This window comes from Zingiber officinale, chromosome 6B (genome assembly GCF_018446385.1).
Source record: "Zingiber officinale cultivar Zhangliang chromosome 6B, Zo_v1.1, whole genome shotgun sequence".
In the NCBI taxonomy this organism is placed as follows: Eukaryota; Viridiplantae; Streptophyta; class Magnoliopsida; order Zingiberales; family Zingiberaceae; genus Zingiber; species Zingiber officinale.
Genome location: NC_055996.1, coordinates 20,120,472 through 20,139,140, shown reverse-complemented (window position 1 = coordinate 20,139,140; position 18,669 = coordinate 20,120,472). Strand labels below are relative to the sequence as shown.

At 36.9% G+C, this 18,669-nt stretch overlaps 1 protein-coding gene across 1 annotated transcript; it reads left to right on the top strand.

Moving 5' to 3' along the window:
• The first annotated feature begins 309 nt into the window (after nt 1-309).
• LOC121990823 (pterocarpan synthase 1-like) lies at nt 310-876 on the top strand. The gene has a single exon (XM_042544888.1). The coding sequence runs from the start codon at nt 310-312 to the stop codon at nt 874-876; it is 567 nt and encodes a 188-aa protein (XP_042400822.1).
• Nucleotides 877-18,669: the final 17,793 nt, after the last annotated feature.

Genomic DNA, 18,669 nt, shown 5'->3' with positions numbered 1-18,669 from the left:
TCGTCATAAACGAAATACGTAATATTAACTAAAATAAATAAACTGATACCTATTATTATATATTATATATGATTATCATTAATTTGTCGATAGGAGCGTTGGGAATTTTGTATGGGTGACCGTTTTACAAGTCAATAAAAAGTATAAATTAATGGATACCAAATCACCCATCAATAAATAGCGGCAAAGAAGCGGCAAAGTATGAGAAGCAAAGTGAAAATTTTCAAAAAGATGAGGGGCAAAAGGAAACATTTTCTCGGCCTATATAAACCACGTTCGTCCCTTCCACTGCGTAGCTTCCACACATCAATGGCTTCCTCAACCTCGTTCTCCCGCTTCTTCATCTCCTTCTTCTTCGCTGTCGTCGTTCTCGTCTTTCTCGTTCACGTTTCATTCCTCACAAGTACTGCCTCCGGCGACGAGTACCAGTACCAGCACCTGCACCTGCATCTCCACGAGAGAAACCTCGGCGCGCCCAACGGCACGATGGTGTACGCGGTGGAGCTTCGCCGGGAGGCCCCTTATGGAAACGGCTTCGGAAACATCATTGTCTTCGACAACGTGCTGCGCGAGACGGCGGAACCTGCCTCGCCGGCCATTGGCATGGAGCAGGGCTTCGGGGTGGGCTCCAGTTTGGCTCAGAATTCCGGCCTCACCATGCTGGAGCTGGTGTTCACCGCCGGAAGGTACGGCAGGAGCTCCCTCTCCGTGTTCGGTACATTAAGGTCGACGGAAGGCGCGTCGGAGCGGGCGATAGTCGGCGGAAGCGGCGAGTTCCGGCTGGCGAGGGGCTACGTGTTGTCCAGGGTCGGCGGCGGCACTAACGAAACACTCATTTGGGAGCTCGATGCTTATATTTTGCGTCACCATAACTAAAAAATACACACAATATTTATCATAGGAAAAATTATATTTTCTAAATTAAAACAAAATAAATCTATACGTCTCCCTAGTTTATTGAACATATATTAATGTATTTTAAAACTCTGGAGCATAAAATTAAAAAACTTTAGCTTATTACATATTAAGTTTTAACTTTTGTATGAATAGGTATATACATGTGATAAATAAGTCGTCCACCTACTTGTTGCGTGGCATATATATTTTATATATTGTATGTATTTGTAACATCCATATAATTGTATCTGGTATGTACTTTATTTCTATGCAATACATATAATTATAAGTAGTATTTGGACATTATGGGTTTCTCAAAAAAAGGAGATTAATTTGATAGAAATAGCTAGTCATATATATATATATATATATTACATTTGACATTTTAAATATATATATTATATTTTGTGAGCCCCTAAAATTTTTTATCTTAAATACTTTAACCCAATAGGAAAATCTGAATTCTAGAGAGAAAATTTTATTAGCTTAAATTTATTATAACTCAATCCCTAAATTTTAAACACTAAGGATATGTTTGCTTAGGTGTAATGTAATGTAATATAATTAAATTTATAATATAATGTAATGTAATTAATATTACATTACTATTTTTTGTGAAAGAGTTCCCTACAATGTATGTAATCTTTGATTAAAGGGTGACTATTATTTTTTATAAGAAATGTAATTCATATTATTATAAAATGATAACAATATCTTACAACATATATATGCCAACAACTGTTGGTGACTGATGGCGATGGTGGGCGGTGGTGAAAATGGCGGTGGCAGCCGATCAAGGTGGAGGCGGCCGTCGTTTGCGGCGGACATCGGCCGCAGTGACGGCGGTGGGCGACGGTCGACAACAGAGATGGCAGCGGTCAGCGACGATGACCGGCAGTGGCCAACAACGGTGGCTGGCGACGACTGGTGGTGGCTGACGGTGGCGGTGACCGACGGTGGCCGACAGTCGTGGCGATTGACAACGGTTGAGGGTGGCAGTGACCGTGATCGACGGCGACTGACGACGACCAATGGTAGTGGCGGCGACCAGCGGCGGTCGAAGGCGATCGCAATTGACGACGACCGACGGCGGCGACGACCGGTGCGACAACGACCTATTGGTACAAAAAATGGACTAGAGTTACATTTGACAAATTAAATTTTAGGGTTGGAATATAATCTAGATTACATTCTATTAGCTTTGTAATCCATATTAGAAAAGTTTATTATCTTTTATAATTTAGATTACATTACATTACGTCTGCGTTTGGTAGGGCGTAATCTGCCTTGTAATGTAATCCTGATTACATTACAAGGCAGATTATTTTGTTTGTTTCACTTTTAAACTTGTAATGTAATGTAATCTGGATTACAAAATGTAGTGAAGTTTTGTAATCTGGATTACAAAGCAAATGCTATGTAATCCGATTACATTACGAGGTCATCATCCCACCAAAATTTAAATACCGAATATACCCTTAGTCCACCGTCGGCCCCCGCCCCCCACTGCCGACCGCCGCCGGCCGCCGACCGCCGCCGCCGACCGCCGACCGCCGGCCGCCGACCGCCGCCGCCGACCGTCGACCGCCGCCGCCGACCGTCGACCGCCGCCGCCGGCCGCCGATCGCTGGCCGCCGACAGCCGGCCGCCGATCGCCTGCCGTCGCCCGCCGTCGACCGTCGCCCGCCAGCCTGCCATACTGCTCGCCTTGGCGGAAGCGCGAATGATTCTCGCTGGTCATTTCACTGCAAGCCACTGGCCCACACTTGGCTCGGTAGCACGATCCCGCAGCTGCTACTGACAAGATGGGCAGAATCGCAGCAGTTCGTGCCGGGACTGAATCCCGGCCGACCGCCGACCGCTGCCACCGGCCGCCCGCCTGCCGCCGGCCGATGGCGGGCGGCGACGATGGTCGGCGGCCGGCGGCGGCGATGGTTGGCGGCGGCGATGGTTGGCGGCCGGCGGCAGCGATGGTCGGCGGCCGGTAGCTGCCGCAAGCTCCGGAAGAAGTGCGGCAACCGTCAGTAGAGGTCGTAGGACATTTTTGTCATTTTATAATAATACAAATTATATTTCTGATAAAAAATAATAGATACTAAACAAAAGAATGTAATCATCTTTGTAATCAAATATTACATACATTACATTTCCAAACGTAGTAATGTAATCAAGATTACATTACATTACATTACAAATTTGATTACATTACAAGCTAGATTACATTACACCCAACCAAACGTAGCCTACATGTTTAAAATTATATTAAACAAGTAATCAATCTTGTCAAGGTTGATTCCCCCTCACCAAACGCAACCTAAATACATATAACATACCCCGTAAATATCTAAAACTTCTAATCTTAAATACTATAACCCAAGAGGGAAGTCTGAACTCTAGAGAGAAAATTTTATTGGCTCAAATCCATTATAACTCAACTCTTGAAATCTTGAACCCTAAATATATATAATATATCCTAAAATAAAAAAAAAAAATACTGAATGAATCCACGTGCCTAGATTCATTCCAGGTCCTTGGATCAATTCTAAATGCCTGAGTCAAGTCCGGATAGATTCACTATCTATATATATATATATATATATCTATATATATATATATATATATATATATATAAAAGAAAATGATAATTGCACATCCGTTCCGTGCATATTCTTGAGTGCCCCGATTTTTAAAAATGATCAAAGCTCCCAGATATACATCCGGGCACCTGAACTTATCAGAATTATTTAGGAGTATACACCGAATACCAAATTGATATTCTAGGTGTCTAATTTGGACGATCAAGATGGATGACCCCTCATAAGTCGAGGCGTACGGTCCAGACATGATTCGGGCACCCCCGATTATTTTGCTGTAGGGTAAGTATGGTTTCTTTTACTGCAAGAAATAAAATATTGCACATTAATTAAATTCTTGACTAATTTTCCTTATAATTGAATCTTCTCGATCACAGAACAAAAGCATATAAAAAAATAAAGCAATATGACGAACTTTTTCATATGCAAAAAGACAAAATCTAGCTTAATCCAATAATTTAGCTGGTAAAGGAAACTACCAAATTTAAAATTACATCATTCCATTTTTGCAATTATTAGTTTTCAAATAAATAAATTGAAGTCAAACCGTTTTCTTTTTTTACAATATTATTATTGATAATCTAATTTAAATTGCACATCTCAATATTCTCCAGACATCCATACTTGTCTACACAGTTTCCCTTTATTAAATAATAATTGCGTGTATCATGATAAATAATAATTGTCTCTATACATATCTTTCTTAATTATTATACATATATACTATCCATTGCGTGTATCATGAGAAATTTATATTAATAATTTCGTCTCAAGTTGATGTATATATATATATATATATATATATATATATATATATATATATATATATATTATACTACAAAAATATTATAATTTAGCGATAAATATTTGCGACAAAAAATATTCATCTTAAATTTGAGACAAAAATAAAAATTGTCGCAATTTAGCAATAATTCTTGTGACAAAAATATTTTCATGGCAAATTAGCAACAAAATAACATTCGTCGTCATTGGAAATTAGCAATGAACATCCATATTCGTCACTGAATTTGCAACGAATATGAAAAAACTTATTTGTCTCAGATTTGCGACAAATATATTATTCGTCGCAGAATCTGCGACAAATTTAGGATTCGTTGCAAACATTAAATAAATTTCAAACTAAATTTATTTAAGAGAAAAAATTCATAGATTCTGCGACGGATTTTGAAATTCGTCGCCAATTCTGCGAAGAATTTTGGAATTTGTTGCAGAATGACTTTTTTTTTAAACAACTAAACTTTTTGAAAACAGTTGGGATTGAGTACCTATATAGAGAGCTCGGAATGAAACGAAACAAGTTCCTATAAATCTCCTGATCATATAGGCAGCTCAAATATTAATTTTACGGAAGATATTGAGATCGGTGATTTTTTGAATTAGAGTAGCATTTTTCGGACACTTTCATGCCAAAAAAATCACCGACTAGGTATAATTTGTATTTGAGGAGATTTATAAAATCTTTAGATTTATAGAAACCTATAGAAACTGGTTTTATCTCATTCCGAGCTCTCTAGTTACCTCAACTGGCTTTGGAAACATAAAATTTATATATCTATAAAACTTATGAATTCTAGGACGAATTTTGAAATTCATCGTAGAATGACGTTTCTTTTTTTTTAAAACAACTTAGCTTTTTGAAGATCGTTGGAGTACCTAGAGAGTTCGGAATGCCACGAAACAAGTTCCTATGAGTTTTTATAAATCCCTTAATCATATAGATAGCTTGAAATATTAATTTTATGGAATATATTGAGATAAATAATTTTTTGAATGAGAGTAGCATTTTTCGAACACCTTCATGCAAAAAAATATTACTGGCTGGGTATAATTTGTATTTGAGGAGATTTATAAAATCTTGTGATTTATAGAAACTCATAGAAACTGATTTCATCTCATTCCGAACTCTCTACGTACCTCAACCGGCTTCAGAAAAGTAAAGATTATATATCTTAAAAAATGGTCAATTCTGCGATGAATTTTGAAATTCATCGCAGAATGACCCTTTTTTTTTAACAACTAAAATTTTCGAAGATGGTTGAGGTAACTAAAGAATTCGGAATGACACGAAACAAGTCCTTATGGGTTCTTATAAATCCCCCAATCATATAAGTGCCCTAAAATATTAATTTTATGAAATATATTGAGATCGATGATTTTTTGAATGAGAGTAGCATTTTTCGAACACCTTCATGCAAAAAAAAAAATTACTGACTGGGTATAATTTGTATTTGAAATTTTGAGATTTATAGGATCCAATAGAAACTAGTTTCATCTCATTCCGAGCTCCCTACATACCTCAACTGGTTTTGAAAAAGTAAAGTTTATATATCTAAAGATGGTCAATTCTGCGACAAATTCTGAAATTCGTCGCAGAATCACCCCCTTTTTTTTAAACAACTAAACTTTTTGAAAATGGTTGGGGTATCTAGAGAGCTCAAAATGATATGAAATAACTTTTTATAGGTTCTTATAAATCCCCTGATCATATAAGTGGTCTCAAATATTAATTTTACAGAATATATTGAGATCGGTGATTCTTTGAATGAGAGTAGCATTTTTTCGACACCTTCATGCAAAAAAAAAATCACCCGTTGGGTATAATTTGTATTTGAGGAGATTTATAAAATCTTGAGATATATAGGAACCCATAGAAGCTGATTTCATTTCATTCCGTGCTCCCTAGGTACCTCAACTGGCTTCAGAAAGGTGAAGTTTATATATATCTAAAAAAATGGTCAATTCTGCGACGAATTCGAATACGTCGCAGATCTGCGACAAATTTAGAAATTCATTGCAGATTCTGCGGCGTATTCGATAATTTGTCGCAGCTCTCCGATGAATTCTAAAATTTGTCCCAGAATTGACCATTTAATTTTTTTAAAAAGTAAACTTTCTGAAGTCGGTTGACATACCTTGAGAGCTCAGAATGACATGAAACAAATTTCTTTGTGTTACAATAATTTCACTGATCATAAAAATATGTTTAAAAAAGAATTTGAACAACTATAATTTTTTTCAATTGATAAATCAATTATGTGCATGTAAGACTTAGCAAAATTTCAATAAGAAGTTATAGTTTAACAGGTTGCACTTGTTCTGAAATATCCAAAGAAGGTTGTGTTACCTAGAGAGCTTGTAGTGAAATGAAACAAGTTCCTATGGGTTCTTATAAATCCTCTGATCATATAGGCAGCCTAAAATATTAATATTACGGAATATATTGAGATTCGTGATTTTTTTAATGAGAGTAGCATTTTTTGGACACCTTCATACAAAAAATATCACCAAGGGGATAAAATTTGTATTTGAGGATATTTATAAAATCTTGAGATTTATAGGAACTCATATAAATTAGTTTCATCTCATTCCGAGCTCTCTAAGTACCTCAACCGGCTTCGGAAAGGTGAAGTTTATATATCTAAAAAATGGTCAATTCTACGACGAATTTCAAAATTCGTCATAGATTCTGCGACAAATTTCAAAATTTGTCGTAGATTCTACGACGAATTCTGAAATTCGTTGAAGAATGACCCTGTTTTTTTTTATAAAAAACTAATGGGGCGTTTGGTTTGTGTTTTCCACGCTGTTTTCTGTTTTCATTTTCTGAGAAAATGGAAAACGCATTTGATTTGCATTTTCCACATTCATTTTTAAGAAAATGAGAGAGCGTTTTCTAAGAAAACGAAAAACGCGGAAAAGTCATTTTCTGAAAAATGAAAAACGCGTGTTTTTCAGAAAATGAAAATGGGGCAAACCAAACGCACCCTAAACTTTTCGAAGACAGTTGGGGTATCTAGAGAGCTCGGAATGATACCAAACAAATTTCTATGGGCTCTTATAAACCGTCTGATCATATAGGTGGCCTCAAATATTAATTTTATAGAATATATTGAGATCGGTGATTCTTTGAATGAGAGTAGCATTTTTTAGACACCTTCGAGCAAAAAAAATCACCAGCTAGGTATAATTTGTATTTGAGAAGATTTATAAAATCTTGAGATTTATAGAAACCCATAGAAACTAGTTTCATCTCATTCCGTTCTCCCTAGGTACCTCAACTGGTTTCAGAAAGGTGAAGTTTATATATCTAAAAAAATAGTCAGATCTGTGACGAATTCCAGAATTCGTCGCAGATCTGCAACGAATTTAGAAATTCATTGCAGATTTTGTGACATATTTGATAATTTGTCATAGCTCTGCGACAAATTCTGAAATTCGTTGATGAATTGACCATTTAATTTTTTAAAAAAGTAAACTTTCCGAAGTCGGTTGATATACTTAGAGGGCTCGGAATGACACGAAACAAGTTTTTTTGGGTTACAATAATTTCGCTGATCATAATAATGTGTTTAAAAAAGAATTTGAACAACTATATTTTTTTTCAATTGCTAAATCAATTATGTGCATGTAAGACTTAGGAAAATTTCAATAAGAAGTTATAGTTTAACAGGTTGCACTTGTTCTGAACCATCCAAAGAAGGTTTTGGTACCTAGAGAGCTTGGAGTGAAACGAAACAAGTTCCTATGGGTTCTTATAAATCCTCTGATCATATAGGTAGCATAAAATATTAATATTACGGAATATATTGAGATCCGTGATTTTTTGAATGAGAGTAGCATGTTTTTGGACACCTTCATGCAGGACAAATCACTCGTTGGATAAAATTTGTATTTAAGGAGATTTATAAAATCTTGAGATTTATAGGAACCCATAGAAACTAGTTTCATCTCATTCCGAGCTCTCTGAGTACCTTAACTGGCTTCGGAAAGGTGAAATTTATATATCTAAAAAATGGTCAATTCTGCGACGAATTTTGAAATTCGTCGCAAAATGAACTTTTTTTAAATAAAAACTAAACTTTTCGAAGACGGTTGGGGTACCTAAAGAACTTGGAATGATACGAAACAAGTTCCTATGGGGTTTTATAAATCACCTGATCATATAGTTGGCCTCAAATATTAATTTTATGAAATATATTGAGATCAATGATTTTTTGAATGAGAGTAGCATTTCTCGGACACCTTCGTGAAAAAAAAATCACCGGCTAGGTATAATTTGTATTTGAGGAGATTTATAAAATCTTGAGATTTATAGAAACCCATAGAAACTGGTTTCATCTCATTCCAAGCTCCCTAGGTACATCAACCGACTTCGGAATGGTGAAGTTTATATGCCTAAAAAAATGGTCAATTCTGCGATGAATTCCAGAATTCATCACAGTTCTACCACGAATTTTAAAATTCATTGCAGATTCTGCAACAAATTCTATAATTCGCCACAGATCTGCAACAAATTTTATAATTCATCGTAGAATCAACCATTTTTTTTTTTTAAAAAATAAACTTTTCGAAGCCGATTGACATACCTAGAGGGCTCGGAATGACACAAAACAAGTTTTTTAGGGTTACTATAATTTCGCTGATCATAAAATTGTGTTTAAAAAAGAATTTGACCAATTATATTCTTTTTCAATTGCTAAATGAATTATGTGCACGTAAGACTTAGCAAAATTTCAATAAGAAGTTATAATTTAACAGGTTGCACTTGTTCTGAAATATCTAAAGAAGGTTGGGTAACTAGAGAGTTTGGAATGAAACAAAATAAGTTCATATGAGTTCTTATAAATCCCCTGATCATATAGGTGGCCTCAAATATTAATTTTACGGAATATATTGAGATCGGTAATTTTTTTGAACGAGAGTAGCATTTTTCGGACACCTTCATGCAAAAAAAAATCACCGGCTGGGTATAATTTGTATTTGAGGAGATTTATAAAATCTTGAGATTTATAGGAACCCATAGAATCTAGTTTCATCTCATTCCAAGCTCTCTAGGTACCTCAACCAACTTCGGAAAGGTGAAGTTTATATATCTAAAAAAATGATCAATTCTACGTCAAATTCTAGAATTTGTCACAGATCTGCGACGAATTTGGCAACAAATTATTTTTTGTGGCAAAAAACCTATCATTTTAACCCGTCGATCAATTCCTTTGCCCCTTTGTCCTAAAGTTCCTTGCGAGCGGGGGCGCGCGACGATTCCCTTCTAGGTATGCCTCTCTTCCTTCTCCAACGAGTTTGCCGAAACCCGTCCACCAGCAATTGCCATTGTCCTGGCGCAAGAGGTCGCACCTTGTGTTGGTCGCCGCGGGAGGTCGCGCCTGGCACTGGCTGCGCGCGAGATGTCGTGCCTCTCGCTGGCCACCGTGGGAGGCCATGGCCGGCCGCGGGAGCCAGTGGCTGGCCGCGCCCGACCGCGGGAGCCAGCGGCTAGCCGCGGTCAGCCGTGGGAGCTAGCGGCTAGCTGCGGCTGGCCGCGAGAGCCAACGGCTGGTCGTGACCGGCTGCGGGAGCTAACAGCTGGCCATGTCGGCCGCAGGAGCCAATGGCTGGCCTTGCCAGCCGCCCTTGTTTGACCCTCTCCACTCTTGCCATGGCCAAATCGGGCGAAACTTATTGGCTGATCCCAATCTTGTAATCCTATTTGCAGCGAGCTGATTTGTGTTTTTTTGACTTGTATAATTGACCGTGTGATATTATTTTTGCAGGTCTATATTAGACGTTTTTGAGGGGAGCAGATCTCCTGGTCCGCAAATTGCGGACCAGGGGATGGTCCACTACATGTGGACCTTTGATTTGAATGAACCCCACTTATTTAAAGATGGGGTCCATTCAAATCAAAGGTCCAGATCAGTGGACCATCCCCTGGTCCGCAATTTGCGGACCAGGAGATCCCTGCTGGTTTTTGAGAGACACTCGACATCTTGGTATGCCTACACCCTTGATTTTAATTTATAATGATAGCATTAGAATACTATTTCATGTTATTTATTTTCTTTTGTATGTTGTGGAGCACTTGATACATATTGATCATTAGTGTGTTATCTATGTGTTTTTATTAATGTAATATATTGGAAATAGACAAAATGCAGAATGAAAGAAGTTGGATGTATAACAAGAATTTGCTTGACTATTGAGGTTTAACCAATGAGTTTATATCACTGGTTTGAGGGATTTTTTTATTGTAAATGTTTCCTTTTTTTTTGTTAATACTGTTAATTTTCTAAAATAGGATTGGTTAGACGCAATGAAAATCAATGTTAGAGTAAGTAAAAATTACTTTTTGTGCATAATTTCTTTTATGTAATCATTGATATTGTTTGTATTTTTATTTTGATGCTGGAAAATAAGGATATAGGAAGAAGAAGAAGATGGAGAAGACTTAGTGATGTTTGAATGGTTTAGAACTTTTTATGATGCTTGGATTATATGGATATTAGATCTTTTGTGATATTTGTATTTTGATGTATGATATGTTTGGATTGTAAGGATATTAGATGATGTCTGGATTTTGATGTATGAATTTTATGGATATTTTGTGATGTTTGAATTTGATGTATAAATTGTGAATTAGTTTCTGTATAGTTTTATTGTTAGATATGATGTGTATGAATTCGATAGATAATTTTGTATTCATCAGGTTAAATACAAATTATATAATTCTGGTAGTTTTTATAACGTTTTGCGACAAATTTTGTGATAAAAATATTTTCGTCGCAAATCTATCATAATGTATCGAAAAAATAGTGTTAGATTCTAGGACAAATTTTGCAACGAAATTATTTTTTTCGCAAAACAATCATATTAAACCCAAAAATTCTAATTGATTCTGCAACGAATTTTCGGATTCGTCGCAAATTTTTGCAACGAATATGGAAATTAGTTGCAATATCTGCGACGAATTTCTAGATTCGTTGCAGATTCAAGTAGAATTTTTGGGTTTAATATGATTGCTTTGCGATGAAAATAATTTTGTTGTAAAATTTGTCGCAGATCCTACGACAAATTTTCTTATTCGTCACAGATTTTGCAACAAATTTTAATATTCGTCGCAGATTCTGCAATGAATATGAAAATTTGTCGCAGAATCTAACATTATTTTTTTCGATACATTATGATAGATTTGCGACGAAAATATTTTCGTTGCCAAATTTGTTGCGGATTCTGCGACAAATTTTTGTATTCATCACAGATTTTGCGACAAATATTCGTATTCGTCGCAGATTCTGTGACGAATATTCGTATTCGTCGTAGATTTTTGCAACGAATCAAGAAATTAGTTGCAAAAATCTATGACGAATTTGCAAATTCGTCGTAGATTGAAGTAGAATTTTTCTCTTTATTATGATTACTTTGTGATGAAAATAATTTCGTTGCAAAATTTGTCGCAGATTCTGCAACAAATATTTATATTCGTCATAGAATCTACGACAAATTTTAATATTCATTGCAGATTTTGCAATAAATTTTTATATTCGTCACTAACATCAACAACAAATATAAAATTTTGTTGCAATAATTTTCTGAGATTTGCGACAAATTTTGCTACGAATTTATTTTTTTGTCGTAAATATTTAGGGATGAGTTTTCTGCGACGAAAAATATTCCTCGCAAAATATTTTTGCAACGATTTTATTTTTAAATCCGTCGCCAAATTTTATCACAAAAAACAATATATATATATATATATATATATAGTCTTGATCTCCTGCGCGACGCGCACAGTCGCGTCAGGAGATCAAGCTTTGTTTTTTAAATTTTTTTATTTTTTAATATTTTAAATTTAAAAAATCAATTAAAAAAATTAACATTTCCTTATATAAATTTCTAATACATTAATATATCCCCTTAACATATTACAATACTCAATAAATATTTCAATTAATTTTATTTTAAAACGAAACACTATAATCTAATTGGGAAATCTGAACCCCAGAGGTAAAATCTAAAAAACAAAATTGCTTTGATATTATAACCCAAAGTCTGAACCCTAAAGGTAAAATCTAAAAAAATGGCTTTGATACTATTACCCAAAGCCTGAACCCTAAATAGCTTTGATACTATAACCCAAAGCCTGAACCCTAGAGGTAAAATAAAAAAAAAATAGCTTCGATACTATAACCAAATGCCTGAACCCTAAAAATTAAATTTTTAAAAAATATTTTAATTATTTTTTTAATTCAAAAATTTTAAAAAATTAAAAAGAAACAAAAACGCTGAAATCCTACGCGACATGCACTGTGCGCCTGTGCGCGTCGCGCAGGATATCAGCGCTATATATATATATATATATATATATATATATATATATATAGTTATAATTATAGTTATAGTTATGAGATCTTACCCATTTTACCCTGTACATCCTGTGAATCTCTAATTTGTTTTCAATTTTATAATTTTTTATGCTTAATACTATAATATAATTTCTAAATCTAAAAATAAAAATTTATTGGTATAACTAAGAGTTAAAATAAAATAAAAATGTATTACCCTGCTGCTGGTAGTAATTTACCACGGGTGGGCAGAATATATATATACACGAATCTAATAAAATTGGTTTGTTGTTGTATATCTCCTTTACACGCCCTACTTAATATTTTTAATATGCAAACAAAATATTCCATGATTTAGTAAGGATTGTATTTTATTATCAACTGCCATAATTGAATATAAAACCGTTTACATTGTAATAAAAAATAATTACGTTTATTCCAGCTCAAGTGTCACTCACATCTTATTTCTAGTTTATGTAAAAAGAGATAAGTATCAGGATAAATTTATAGTCAACAGTTAAATGACTAAGAATAAAAAACGTCTATCGAAAATTAATCTGAAGCAGGAGTTGCATTCGTGCATGAACATGACCACTTGATAAGAAGTCATTATTGAAACTTAAAACTGTCCGTTTATTATTATTATTATTATTATTATTATTATTATTATTATTATTAATTTGATAAATAAGAATCTTTCATACGACCTTAAATTTGGATGTACGTATCAATTAAAAGACCCCTTCAAAGCCTATACGATTTAATTAGATTGCCACATGGAGTTTGTATATATTGGACAATTTTGTCGGAGATAGAGACGTAGTCTGAATTAAAATTATATATTAAATTAAAGTTATCTATTAAGTTGATTTGAGTTGATAATTTCAAGTTATCAAATAGGGAATGATAAGTTGTTTGGGATGATTGAGTTGACTAGAAAATTGGGCTACCTTGTATACCAAAGTATATACTCCCGAGTGCAGAGTCCAAGTACAGACTCTTGACTTCCCGAGTGTAGACTCCTGACTCCCGAATGTAGACTCCCAACTGGAGAGTATGAGTTGCAGAAGACTGCAGAGCTTGAATTGTAGACTCCTGACTCTTGAGTGCATACTCTTGATTGGAGAGTCCGAGTTGCAGAAAAGAAGATGTCGAGGCATGCTTTCAAGCAGTTTTCTTAAAACAGATTCATCCTCCTCTGCCAGTGCTTTGAAGTTATGATGGATGTCTATTTTCCAGAATATAACGATAGAATCACATACATAACCAAGCACTGGTTGTTCATGGTAAATTGAGAAAATATTGGATTGCTATCACGAACAAACCACCGAGTGGAAATGAACAATGTAGGAAAATTTTGTGGGAATGAACGTAGAGGAAAATCTTTCCTATTATCTCTATAAATCTTGCTCTTGGTCAAAACCTCCTTATATAGGAGTTTAGATTCTTGCAGTATTGAATGGTAGAATTAGAGCTATTGACTTCCAATTAATCCATCCATGATGGCAAAAAAGCGAATATGCTTGCCCCCAGCGCCCCTGCCAACCCGTCCAAGGGCCAACACGGAGGAGGTAAATCACGGGCGGCTACTAGCCTTTGGAATAGTGACTAGCACATAAGGGAGGCATTTACCTTTGCTTTGTCGAGATTCGAACCCTAGACCTCATGATGGCAACACCTAATGCGCTAACCACTAGACCCATCCGAGGGGACTTCCAATTAATCCATCTAAATTAAATGTCTAGAGGTTATATATTCTTCATTAATCATCGATTAACACATCTGTTAAATTTTAGCAACAAGCAAAAATATTCAAGTGGCAAAATGTTGGTTCATTCGCTTGGATAAATTTTTCCCTGACCTATCTGACATTCGACGCGCACAGGTCATACTCGCATACGAGTCAACTTGGTTCAGTACAATCCGAGCCTTGAATTTGCATCCCTTGCGCACCTACACGTGAGAGAGAGACTCTCCCCATGCATATATTCATATCATCAATGCATGTACAACAATGTAAACTAACCATAGTGTCTTGAAACTTACAATGTGTAACTAAACTCATACACAAAGGAGTCTCCTTCCTCCTTTTCCATTCAAATGTTTCCAATAATCTCCCACATGAATGAAAAACAAGGTACGTGATAGTATTCATCAGTTGAGTTCAGTATAGGACAGGTAGGTTTTACCGTTTCAACATTTCCTTGTGAAGATCTGTTTATTTATTAGCTGACAATAGACATGATGTTCTTGAACTATTCTATCATTTGTGTAAACATTGACATATCTCACTCAAGACTCTCCTTGATACAACTTAATTCTCATGAATGTGTTCGTTCTTGGCTATGAACACGCCTGATTCTATAAGAAGTACTAAGAATTGTACCTTCAATTCTCTTCGAAGTGGCTCTGCTTTTTTCTCACATAGATGATCTATCAAGAATATTCCATATCACTCTACTGGATCATTAAAAGCAATATGCTTTAACCTCTATCCTTCACTAATCTATTGGGTCGTTTCCCATAGTGAGTAACTTTATCGGCACAGTTAGGTTGTCCCTTTTAACCTAGTTCTTGGGATATCTAGTTTGCGTAGGTTGGGTTTCCTTTGCATTAATATTTCTCATTAGCATCAAACCCATCTCTCATGATGATCTTGCAACTAACTTCTGTTTAATTCTTTAGTTAACTGATTTATTAGGTTATCCTTTGACTTCACATAACTAACAGTGATAACTTTTGTTGGGAATAGTTGTCTAATAGTATTATGTTTATGACATATATATGTCTAGACTTACTATTATACAGATGACTCTGTGCCTGACCAATTGCTAATTAACTATCACAATGTATAAAAATTACTGACACCAATTTTAGTCATCTTGGAACATCTTTTAAAAATTGCCATAATCATTCAACCTCTTCACCACATTTGTTAAGAGCTGCAAGCTCAGATTCCATCATGAATTTTATTATTATAGTTTACTTAGAAGATTTCCATGAAATGATTGTACTTCCCAAAGTGAATATATATCCATTGGTAGATTTTGAGTCTTTCATGTCAGATATTTAATTCGTATCATTGAATCTTTCGATCACAATAGGATATTTCGTATAGTGTGATGTGCGCCGATCATATATATATTTAGACATTCATTGACACACATTTTACATGCATTTCTGGTATTTGATTTGCACTATTGCACTCCATTCTATCATTTTATCATCATGCTACTTGTTTTGTTCAGAGGTTTGCTCCTTTTTGTATTTTCATTAACAGGGCACGATAAGGAGCGAAATTGGATAAAGAATGCAAGACGAAGCTTTTTTGTAATTTAGCATGGGCAGGTCATGCCATTCACCTCAACAGGGCACACGACTCGACCATGCCAAAAGGCACAATCGTGCCTTCCCTCTCAACTGTACACACGGAGGGCCATGCCAAATGGCATGGTCGTGCCCCTCTTGACCAGTGGGGTACACAGCTCAGTCGTGCCTTTTTAGCAAGGTCGCGGCCCCTTTTATTCCGTCTACACATTCTGACCGTACCAAAAGGCACAAGTGTGTGCTTCTAGGGACGAGGGCACACGACCTCGACCCATAAAAGGAGAACTTCTCCCCTTTTCTTGGAGAGGAAGTTTTCTCCCTTGGGAGAGGACATTTTAGGCAACCATCATCATCTTCTTGCCACTTTTGGGATGATCCGAAGTAATTCTTGTTATCCTCCTATCTCTGTTGCGAAGGATTGGTTCTTGAAGACTTTGTTCTCCTGTTGACTAAGCATCTCTTCTCTTTTCTTATTGATTCGAGTTATAGAATACTTTCTTTTATGTCTTCTAGTCTTATTCCTTCGTATATTGAGTAGATTCTAATAGTTCTACGACAAAGGGAGTAGTTGTAATGTGAATTTGATGTAAACTATATGGATATGCTTATTTCTATGAGATGCTTATACTTTGTTTTTATTTGATTGAATGCATGTGTGCACTCTTGTTGTTTATATGTGTTGTTTAGTTGAATAGATGTATATATTAGTCACCACATAGTGGGGATACTCTGTATGATTAGGGGTCCCTTGGTGACAGAGGGTAATCATTAAACCAGACATCTCGAGGATTCCCTTGAAATAGAGGCCAAATCCATACAAAGGAGACTCTAATTAGTACTTAATGGGTTTTTCCAAATTCAGTGCTAAGAGGTGATTAAAGTAATTTAGATTGTACGACCAGGAGTTCCTTGGTGACAAAGGATAACCCTTTAACAGGGTCTTCTATGTTACCCTTCTCCACTTAGTGGTATTGAATGTCAATGGGGATAACACTCCGGTGAGACCGTCATGGGATAGCATTGGTATTTATTTAGGTTCCCTATCAGGCATAAACATAGAGGATAAGGGATTGCCAATCCATATTGTTGGTGCAACCTTAGGTCAAGGTTGACCTGGTTGACCCGACTCGAGGTGACTTGACTCGAGTTGTATTTTGATGTTTGACTTGGGAAGATTGTCGGTGCAACCTTAGGTCGAGGTTGACCTAGTTGAGTTGCATGTTGATGTTTGACACTCGTGAGAGAGTTCTATTCTTGATGTTTGACAAGAATAGGTGTTTGGGAGATTGTAGGTGCAACCTTAGGTTAAGGTTGACCTGATTCGGGAAAAGTCCAAGCAGGGAGCTTGGCACGCGAAAAGTCCAAGCATGGAGACTTGGCACTGGAAAAGTCCAAGCAGGGAGCTTGGCACGCGAAAAGTCCAAGTATGGAGACTTGGCATTGGAAAAGTCCAAGCAGGGAGCTTGGCACGCGAAAAGTCCAAGTATGGAGACTTGGCACTGGAAAAGTCCAAGTATGGAGACTTGGCACGGAGAAGTCCAAGCAGGGAGCTTGGCACGAGGAAAAGTCCTAACTGGGATGTTAGGCAATGGGAAAGCCCTAACTGGGATGTTAGGCAGTTGGAAAGTCCTGGTGAGTGAAGCCAGGCAGTGAGAAAGTCCTAACTGGGATGTTAGGCAGTGTGGAAATCCTGGTGAGTGAAGCCAGGTGGAAAGTCCTGGTGAGTGAAGCCGGGCAAGGGAAAATCCAGATGGATCAGGGATGATCGGACTTCTGGTGTTGGAAAGTCCAAGTAGGTCAAGAGAGTGATCGGATACTTGGCACGAAGAGGAAAATCCAGATGGATCAGGGATGATCGGACATCTGGTGTGGAAAAGTCTAAGTGGGTCAAAGGGATTGACCGGACACTTAGCGGGGAGTGCTAGCAGGTCAAGGGAGTGACCGGATGCTAGGCATGATGTACCAACAGGTCAAGGTTGACCGGATGTTGGTGTGGAAGCCTTAGGTTTAGGGCTGAAAAGTTTGGATCGGGCTGCAGACCGATCCAATGATACATGGCTCATCTGATCGGTGCGGTGACCGATCCGATCGATATGCTCGATGGTTATCGATCGATGCGAGACCGATCGAGATCGATGGCGGCGGAGAAAGAAGCCGATCGGTCCGTAGACCGATCAGAGTTCTGATCGGTTCGCATCCGATCGGTTTCTGATCGGTCCATGGACCGATCGAGGCGGAACAAGCATAGGCTTCTTCCCGATTGGTCCGCAGACCGATCGGATGTTACTGATCGGTCCGCGCCGATCAGTTCTAGCTGACGCAAGCGGCAGTTTCTTCATTGTTTCTTCTTGGCGGTATAAAGGGTGAGAGCTTCTACGGAAACTACTTCTACTTCTTCCCGCTTCTAGCTTCCTGCTGCGATCGAGCTTTGTTGAGCTCTCCTAGCTTACTGAGCTTCATGTGCTGCTGTTGTCCGAGAAGTTGTTGCTTCACAGGCAGTCGACGAGAAGGCGAGTTAGTGTTTATACATTGTTCTTGTCTTTCTACTTGTATTCCTTGTATTCTAGTCTGCTGTTGCAAACGTTTGTGGCGAGGTTTCTCCACCCACAAGGAGTATATTGTATTAGCCGGTTTTCCGGGGGCTCATCCACCGACGGATTGATAGGGCTCGTCCACCTCACGGACACGCCGAGGAGTAGGAGTTCATCTCCGAA

Coding starts and splice junctions, on each gene's coding strand:
- LOC121990823 (XM_042544888.1), top strand. CDS start 310: ATGGCTTCCTCAACCTCGTTCTCCCGCTTCTTCATCTCCTTCTTCTTC.